General features: G+C 54.4%; 1 protein-coding gene and 1 non-coding gene across 2 annotated transcripts; both read right to left on the bottom strand.

The window, feature by feature from the left end:
• Positions 1–2,674: 2,674 nt before the first annotated feature.
• LOC123988402 lies at positions 2,675–2,872 on the bottom strand. The gene has a single exon (XR_006830011.1). It is a non-coding gene; the product is annotated as a U2 spliceosomal RNA (small nuclear RNA).
• A 4,074-nt stretch (positions 2,873–6,946) lies between these two features.
• Positions 6,947–8,524, bottom strand: LOC114881720 (mucin-2-like). The gene has a single exon (XM_029198566.2). The coding sequence runs from the start codon at positions 8,522–8,524 to the stop codon at positions 6,947–6,949; it is 1,578 nt and encodes a 525-aa protein (XP_029054399.2).
• Positions 8,525–9,759: the final 1,235 nt, after the last annotated feature.

Raw genomic sequence — 9,759 nt, 5'->3', positions numbered from 1 at the left:
CGCCTCGGCTATAGCTGGAGAATCCTTCTTCTCCCGGGGCGCCCTGTAGCGGGGGACGGTAGGGTGGTAGTTCCGTCCCCCCTCCTCTTCTCTTGTGTTGACCCGGGCGAAAGGGTTTTCGCCCGGGTGCTCCTCCTCGTCACAGGGCGCTCCTCCGGTGTTGTTGTCGGGGTGGCCGTATCACTCACCGTCGCAGGGCCCATATCCGCTGGTGGGCTCCTCCTCTTCTTTGTTTGTTTTATCCTGGGGGGGGGGTCCGAGGAGGCTCGGTGGTTGCCCTGGCAGCCCGCGCCCTGGTCATCGGCGCGGACTCCAGGAGCACCGAATCCTCCTGGATCCTTTTCTTCAGCCCCCTCGGCGAGATCCCCCCCCCCCCGGTCCTTCTTGTGGCGACGGTGACGACGGCCACCGGTTTGCTATAGACCGAGGTCGTCGTTAAGTTCAGTGTCCCCGCCGTCGCAAAGGTGCACGTCGCCGTCACTGGCATGGGTGGGGGACGCTTCGGTGGTGGATGCGCCCCCTGCTCCTTCATTCCTTGGCACAGGCGGGAGGGAGGACGCCCGTGCCATCCTCCTCGTCGTCATGGTTGTTGTGACGGTCGACGTGCCCCTGGTCACTTCGGCGTAAGTGACGGCGGGGGTCACCTTCCTGGCTGCTGTCCGTTGGGGCGGGTCAGGTTGGGGAGGCTCCGTCGTAGCCCGGGTGCACCTTCTCTTCATCCCCGGGCTCTTCTCCTTTTCCTTTATGGGGGGGGTCAGGGTGGTGGATACCCCCCCGCTTGGCCTCCTCATTGACGCTGACCCGCCACTAGTCCTTTTGGCGGCGCCGACCCCCGCTGGTGGTGGTGTTGTGGGGTCTACTGTCGGCGGGGTGGCGGGACTCCCCGTGGATGGAGGTCGTCCATCGGCGGGGCTGGACGGCGTCCCGCTCTTCCTCGTTGTTGGTGTCGCTGCCGTCTTCTTAATGGCCCAGCCCGTCAATAGGTTCCTCCCCGTCACCGTAGAAGTGATGGTCGGTTTCTTCTTCGGCGCGTTGCTTGGTTTTGCAGCCACCGTGGTCCGGGTGTTGGTTAGGGTAGATTTCTTGGCGCGCGTTAGCGCGCCTCCACGCGTGGTGGTCCCTGCCGCTTCCAGCGGGGACGGAGAGGGCCTCTGCGTCGTTTCGGCTGGCGCCGCGTCTATAGAAGGTCGCTCCTCGGCTGAATCCCCCCCAGCCGAGGGTGCACCGCCGCTAACCCTTCCCGCGGGGGCAGATGACCGATGCCCCAGCGGCACGAGGCACCGCACTATTTGCATGGGAGTCTGCGTGGTGCTTCCTCACCTTCTTCAGCGCATAAGCACTGTCGTCGGTGAAGAAGCACACTCCGCAGACCCACCTTCTGCTGGCGCCATGATGGTGGAGGGGCAGGTGCTTGCCTAGGTCCTCGTGCCGCTGGTACACGGCCACCTTCATTCTGGACGGAGGTACCCCTTCATTGCAGAAGGGGCACGGGAAGGTTTCAGGAGGGGGGAAGGTAATAATTACTTCGTTGCCCCGAGCGGTGCAACTCGGCTGAGGGTTCGTCGTCGTACTCATGATTGGGCAAATGATAAAATAAATAAATAAATAAATAAAATATGTATAATAGTCAATAAGGTATAGCAGCGAATCTGATATAAACTACAGGGACTCCCCAGTCAATAATTAAAACTTAAAGCTAATGAAATAAATAGATAAAATAAAATAAAATGGGAAAGAAAGAAAAACAAAATAAAATAAGATATAATAAAATAGAATAAAATAAATCCGTAGGGACAACGAGAGAGTATACCTATGTCTAGGTATACAAGTCGCGAGAGTAAAAGAAAAGAAATAAATAAATCAAGATAATAAAATAAAATAGAAGATAAGAAAAGAAAATAAAATAAATAAATAATGTAAAATAAAAACCTTAATCTAGTGACTAGATTAAATCAGAAATAAAAGAAAAACGAGCGGACGGAAAGACGACCGTGCGAATCGCTCTCCGCGACAATTTGCAAATTAAATCTGCAAATTACCGCACACAGGGGACTGAACTGTTAATATCGAGTTACACAAGTTGTAAAAGGACCCGTGTACCTCGATAATTTATCGGAAAAAAGCTAATTAAACTAATGCAAATCGACAAATTTCTAGCTAAATAGCTAGAATAATGGAATAACGTCTACCCGTAACGGTCTAAATGTCTATATTTAGCCTATACGGGAGCACAAAAACTAGAGCAAAAAGTGGATTTCGGCAAGTCGGTTAGTGGGACAAACAGCTGTTATCGGTTTAAACGACCAGCGTTCTCACGGATAACAGCTAAATATAAACCAAAACAAAGACAAACGCGAGCAAGGCCGCACCGGAATCGGATACGGCGCGAAAGGGTTTCGATATATCGAAACAGTCCGCCTGGAGTTGACAGCGCTTTGCCTGCTCCAGGTGGCACCACTCTACAGTAACGCTACACTACGGAAAACCACCACCAGACTCCCAAGCTCCACTTACCGCGCAGTTCAGTCGCCGCTGTGCTGAGCGAGTCGCACCGCCGTTGGAAAAGCCAATACACGAACGCGATCGCGGATAAAAAATAAAAGAGAAAAAAGACTAGAGAATAGAAAAGAGGAGTCAGAATATTTTAAGAAGAGCAATGTATGTTTCTATATAGCCAATGTGGGCCACGTCCTGCGGTAATGCAATACAGGTGCGACCCGTGTCGGAGTCGGAGCAAGCCTCCGAGTCCGACCAATTTCCAAAAATGAGATTAATATTCTGACTCCCCAATGGGGAGTGTATCAGATATTAAGCTGATAAGAACAGATAAATTGCGCTTTATTTTAACAATTAATGTTTCCCCAGAGGCAAGCCTCTGGGGGGTATATACACAGCAGTCTAGGGCGTAGCCCTTCAGATGGCAATAGACAGAGAAATATACTAATGCAGCGGGGACATTTTCCCGTTGCATGCGTCGCGTTTGTCATTCTATGAGGCGTTCGCCATCTAAATATTAAAAAGAAGGAGCTGTTAGCTCGCTTAATATCTTCTTTGTTATTAATTAAGTGCATGAAAATAGATATAAATAGAAATAAATACAGATATAAGTACAGATGCACATGTATAGCATAAATATAAGCATAGGCTACGACTATAAGGACTGAGTAAATAAAGTATGACTAGGCAATTAGGGTTAGACATAGCCATAGACATAGGCAAAAGAAGAGCGCAAGGAGAGTAAGGAAGAGAAGTAATATATAGAACACCGAGTAGGCCTGAGCTAGATAGATTAGCAGAGCAGAAGTAATAATGGTGTAGAAGCAAAAGTAGAAACGAAAAGAAAAGGGAAAGACAACGCAGATTGCGTGTGCTTTGCATGTGCTTTGCTCTCGGTGTTCAGACGTGAGGAGGAGATGAGGATACGCGGGTCTCGCCTTCCCGTTCGTCAGCGTTGGCCCCGTTATTTTCATTGTGATTTTCAGTACTGGACACCGTGTACTGTCTGATGCCCGAGACATGTTCGACGTACATGTCTCGGGACCACGCGATTGTTTCTGCTATCATAAGTTTACGCATTAAGGAAGCGTATCGCGGTGAAATTCTGAGTAGTTCCAGGAGGAACTCGTTCCCCGGGTCCCAGGCGCCCAGGGCGCCCACTATAAAAGCATCTAGATAAACTTTGTAACCGCGCCCTTGTAGAGAATCTGCTAGATCTTTATACTTATTAATTTTCTCTGTACGCGCGTCTTCGATGGCCTGCATCGTGTTTTCGAAGGGCACGGTTACGTCGACCAGTACTACCGTCTTCGACGCTTCGTGCGTGACTACAATGTCCGGGCGAAGCGCCGAAGACTCTCCTGTCGCCCCGGGAACACGCCTATTGACCCGGATCTCACCAGGGAGCCGGATCGCCTTACTCAGCCTCAGGACGAGGTTGTCGTGCCGTCTCTGCCTGGCGGCAGAATGAGGACCGCAGTGGCAGAGCACATGAGGAAGGCTTTCCAGCGTGTATCCGCAGCGCCTGCAGCGTTTATCATCGCTCCCCCATCGACGGGCTCCGTTTAACGGGAGCACGTCGAGGCGGGCGCGATGGATAAACCTCCAATCAGCGAAGCGGATAAACGCGCCACCCCTCATGAAGCGATTGCTCGCCGCATGTTGGGTGGTTGCCTGGAAAACCTTACCTTGGTCCGGCTTCCGAAGAAGCGAGGACACATAGTGCTCCGTCACTGCGGCCCTCATCCTGGTGATGACGTGTGCCTTGGCAAGAGGCGGCACGACCACCCGACGTCCCGTTTCGGGATTCCATAACAATCGCGAGTTCAGCTCGATCATCGCACCACTCCCAGCGAAAACCGAGACGCGCTCCAGGATCTCAGCGCAGACAGGACCGCACCCTCGACCAAAACGACGAACGACCAGTCGTTGGTCTTGACCAGTCCCCGGCCAAAGAGCCCGACAGGTACTGGGCAAGATCCCGATCGGTCGGAGCTCGGCGAAGCTTCTCGCTCGCGGCAGCTTCCAGCGTGAACCTCGCGATACGAGCCACTACCGTGTCCCTTAGCATTCAGCAACCTGAATGCAGTGGGCCACGGCAGTGACCTCAGCGAGGTCCGCTATCGGAGGGAGCCCACATCCTCCCAGTGACGGGGGAATGTGGACTACCTCCGGGCTAGCCCGCTGGGGCAGGTTAAGCCACAGCTTGACCGTCCGCTTGATAGCCTTGTCGAGCTCCGACAGGGCCATTCGTCGCATATTGGCTCCCCTGAGCAGGAAATCGAGACGCGGGACAATAAATGTCGCCACCGTCTCGATCTTCTGCCAGGGGGCGAGGAGTGACTGGTCCACCGCGCTCAGGTCCTCTAACACGCCACGGATCGTGGTGTAGGGCGTCTGATCGAGCTGAACCCCGGTTGGGACCCCTAGATGCTGGTAGGGCTCACCCTTTCCCAGAGCCGGAACGGGTTCCTCCTGGATGCAGTACACGGTGTCCAGTACGTCGTCCCGGCCTCGTAGGTGCAGAGTTGCACATTTCTTCGCGTTGAAGGCGAGGCCCAAGTTGTGGGCAGTTGTTTCAATGTTGTGCAACATGTTCCTCATCTCCTCCTCATATGTCGCCAGCAGCGTGAGGTCATCCGCGTAGGCGAGCTCCTCGACCGTTTCACCCGCGATCTCGTAGCCACCGGTCGATTCTTCGGCTACGCGGAGTAAGGGCTCTATTGCGAGATTGAACAGGATGGGACTGAGGGGGCATCCCTGTTTTACCCCTGATTGGATGGGGATTCTTTCAGTGTATCCCTCAGAGGTGCGGACCCTCGTCGCACAGTCTGTATACAGGCTGGCGACGATATTTGTGATCGCCCGCGGTGCCCCGGCGTTGGAGAGCGACTCTAAGATAGTGGCGTGCGGGATCGATCCAAAGGCATTGGAAAGATCCAGCCACGCCACCACCAATTCCCTTTTCTTCCTCCGAGCGTCGGCGATGCATTCCTGCAGCACGAAGTTGTGCTCGAGGCACCCCTCGTACGGCAGGAAGCCCTTTTGGCCTCGTGAGAGCCGTCGATTGAGTACGGCCCAGTGGGTGAGGCGGTCGGCCATTACAGCGGCGAAGAGTTTGGGCAGGGTATCGCCCATCGCGAGAGGTCTCCAGTTCGACAAGTCATCCCGGTCACCCTTCTTATGAATAAGAACGGTGTTGGATTCCTTCCAAACGCGCGGGATATGCTCCATCCTGAGACAGGCGTTAAATAACGCCGTTAAGAGCGTGGCGCCTGGGTCGACATCGCGCAAATCACCGTAGGTTACGCCGTCGGGACCCGGAGAAGATTTCTTCATCCGGTCCAGGCGGCTGCTCACCTCGGCGGCCGTACATGCCGACACCAGAGCGTCACATTCCTGTGCTGCCTCGTGATGGATAGTCGGGAGGGGCCCCGCACGATCCCGAGGAGCGTACATTTCTGTGAAGTGTCGCTGGATTACATCCTTTGACACTTCACAGTGTGGGGAGGACCCTTTCAGGACCTCCCGCACTGCACGCTTCCGGTTCGCACGGAACAAGCGCTGAATGCGCGTCGCCTCCCGGACATATTCCTCGCGGTTGGTAGGAGTACCGGTCGTCGTCGAGCTGTCCTTCGGACGGCGAGACTCACCCTCCCTCCTCGCAGCCGCCTGTGGCCGGTCACCCCTCCCACTGGTGGCTGAATTTGTGGCCCGCTCGGTATCCACAGCCCGATGCTTTACGAAGAACTCCGCCACTTTCGCAGCGAAGTCCTCCAGCGCCTGAAGCGTCGTCACCGTTTCGGCTTCCTCAACGAGACCCGCCCTTTCGGTGCCTATCGCTGCCCTCGTGCTCCTGCGGAGCACTTCGGGTCGGTCGGCACCGAGGGTTGGATCGTCGGATCGGCCGGCGTGTGGGACGGCATCAGGGAGCCGTGTGTCCCGATGCGGGTCGCGCCCTCTCCGGGATCCCCGGCGCTCAGGTGAAGGTGGGGGGTTCACTCTCCCCCGCCGGTGCGTCGCGGGCGTCTGTGGGGCCCGACCCCTGGGGGGTACTCTTCGTGTGTTGATTTCGCGGGGGTCTCTTCTGTTATTGGTGTTATTGATGGTGCCCCCTCGGCCCCTCCTGTTCTGCCCATTGTGGCTGAAAACAGAGCCCCGGTTTGACCCGGGGCAATTAGTCACGCTGCTGGCGACATTACTTAATCTAGGACATACACAACAATGATGACTAGAATTATTATTATTATTACTGTTAATATTAAAATTGACAGGGCTAGTCCCCCTGTCAATGGTCACCTTATTACTTGGAGGCCCTTGCTCCGTCGCCACGGAGGCCTCCACCACGCGTGGCACCCGAACCACTTCCACTTCCGCTCCTTCATTCTGTATTCGAGGTGGCTGCCGCGCCTGCGTCCTCGGTGACGGGGTTGTCGTCGTTCCCTCCTCTTCACGCCGCCCAGCCCTTCTCCTCCTGTTCCGCGGCGTGAAGTCCCGCCATTCTTCCTTCTCTTCCTCTTCCTGTTCCTTCTCCTTCTCCTTCCCCTTTTCCTTCATCGGCGCCGCGGTGACCGCTGGCGACGCCTCGGCTATGGCTGGGAGAATCCTTCTTCTCCCGGGGCGCCCTGTAGCGGGGGACGGTAGGGTGGTAGTTCCGTCCCCGCTCCTCTTCTTCTCTTGTATTGACCCAGGCGAAAGGGTTTTCGCCCGGGTACTCCTCCTCGTCACAGGGCGCTCCTCCGGTGTTATCGGGGTGGCCGTATCGCTCACCGTCGCAGGGCCCATATCCGCTGGTGGGCTCCTCCTCTTCTTTGTTCGTGTTGTCCTGGGGGGGGTCCGAGGGGGCTCGGTGGTTGCCCTGGCAGCCCGCGCCCTGGTCGTCGGCGCGGACTCCAGGAGCACCGTATCCTCCTGGATCTTTTTCTTCAGCTCCCTCGGCGAGATTCCCCCCCCCGCTCCTTCTTGTGGCGACGGTGACGACGGCCACCGGCTTGCTATAGACCGAGGTCGTCGTTAAGGTCAGTGTCCCCGCCGTCGCAAAGGTGCACGTCGCCGTCACTGGCATGGTGGGGGACGCTTCGGTGGTGGATGCGCCCCCTGCTCCTTCATTCCTTGGCACAGGCGGGAGGGAGGACGCCCGTGCCATCCTCCTCGTCGTCATGGTTGTTGTGACGGTCGACGTGCCCCTGGTCACTTCGGCGTAAGTGACGGCGGGGGTCACCTTCCTGGCTGTTGTCCGTTGGGGCGGGTCAGGTTGGGGAGGCTCCGTCGTAGCCCGGGTGCACCTTCTCTTCATCCCCGGGCTCTTCTCCTTTTCCTTTATGGGGGGGGTCAGGGTGGTGGATACCCCCCCGCTTGGCCTCCTCATTGACGCTGACCCGCCACTAGTCCTTTTGGCGGCGCCGACCCCCGCTGGTGGTGGTGTTGTGGGGTCTACTGTCGGCGGGGTGGCGGGACTCCCCGTGGATGGAGGTCGTCCATCGGCGGGGCTGGACGGCGTCCCGCTCTTCCTCGTTGTTGGTGTCGCTGCCGTCTTCTTAATGGCCCAGCCCGTCAATAGGTTCCTCCCCGTCACCGTAGAAGTGATGGTCGGTTTCTTCTTCGGCGCGTTGCTTGGTTTTGCAGCCACCGTGGTCCGGGTGTTAGTTAGGGTAGATTTCTTGGCGCGCGTTAGCGCGCCTCCACGCGTGGTGGTCCCTGCCGCTTCCAGCGGGGACGGAGAGGGCCTCTGCGTCGTTTCGGCTGGCGCCGCGTCTATAGAAGGTCGCTCCTCGGCTGAATCCCCCCCAGCCGAGGGTGCACCGCCGCTAACCCTTCCCGCGGGGGCAGATGACCGTGCCCCAGCGGCACGAGGCACCGCACTATTTGCATGGGAGTCTGCGTGGTGCTTCCTCACCTTCTTCAGCGCATAAGCACTGTCGTCGGTGAAGAAGCACACTCCGCAGACCCACCTTCTGCTGGCGCCATGATGGTGGAGGCGCAGGTGCTTGCCTAGGTCCTCGTGCCGCTGGTACACGGCCACCTTCATTCTGGACGGAGGTACCCCTTCATTGCAGAAGGGGCACGGGAAGGTTTCAGGAGGGGGGAAGGTAATAATTACTTCGTTGCCCCGGGCGGTGCAACTCGGCTGAGGGTTCGTCGTCGTACTCATGATTGGGCAAATGATAAAATAAATAAATAAATAAATAAAATATGTATAATAGTCAATAAGGTATAGCAGCGAATACTGATATAAACTGTAGGGACTCCCCAGTCAATAATTAAAACTTAAAGCTACTGAAGTAAATAGATAAAATAAAATAAAATAAGACGAGTAGAATAAAATAAAATAAACCAGAATGAAATAAGGTAGAATAAAATAAAATAAAATAAAGTAAGTCGATAGATAGAACGAAAGGATATACCTATGTATAGGTATACAAGTCGCGGGAGTAGAAGAGAAGAAGTAAATAAATCAAAATAATAATAAAATAGAATAAAAATAAAATAAAATAGATAAAGTAAAGTAAAACCTTAATCTAGTGACTAGATTAAATAGGAAATAAAAGAAATAAAAACGAACGAACGGAGAGACGACCGTGCGAGTCGCTCTCCGCGATAATTTGCAAATTAAATCCGCAAATTACCGCACACAGGGGACTGAACTGTTAATATCGAGTTACACAAGTTGTAAAAGGACCCGTGTACCTCGATAATTAATCGGAAAAAGAATAATTAATCTACTGCAAATCGAAAAATTTCTAGCTAAATAGCTAGAATAATAGGATAACGTCTACCCGTAACGGTCTAAATGTCTATATTTAGCCTATACGGGAGCACAAAAACTACAGCAAAAAGTGGATTTCGGCAAGTCGGTTAGTGGGACAAACAGCTGTTATCGGTTTAAACGACCAGCGTTCTCACGGATAACAGCTAAATATAAACCAAAACAAAGACAAACGCGAGCAAGGCCGCACCGGAATCGGATACGGCGCGAAAGGGTTTCGATATATCGAAACAGTCCGCCTGGAGTCGACAGCGCTTTGCCTGCTCCAGGTGGCACCACTCTACAGTAACGCTACACTACGAAAACCACCACCAGACTCCCAAGCTCCACTTACCGCGCAGTTCAGTCGCCGCTGTGCTGAGCGAGTCGCACCGCCGTTGGAAAAGCCAATACACGAACGCGATCGCGGATAAAAAATAGAAAAAAGACTAGAAAATAGAAAGAGGAGTCAGAATATTTTAAGAAGAGCAATGTATGTTTCTAAATAGCCAATGTGG

The sequence above is a fragment of the Osmia bicornis genome, chromosome 1 (genome assembly GCF_907164935.1).
Source record: "Osmia bicornis bicornis chromosome 1, iOsmBic2.1, whole genome shotgun sequence".
Lineage (NCBI taxonomy): Eukaryota > Metazoa > Arthropoda > Insecta > Hymenoptera > Megachilidae > Osmia > Osmia bicornis.
This window is presented reverse-complemented; position numbering and strand designations above follow the sequence as displayed.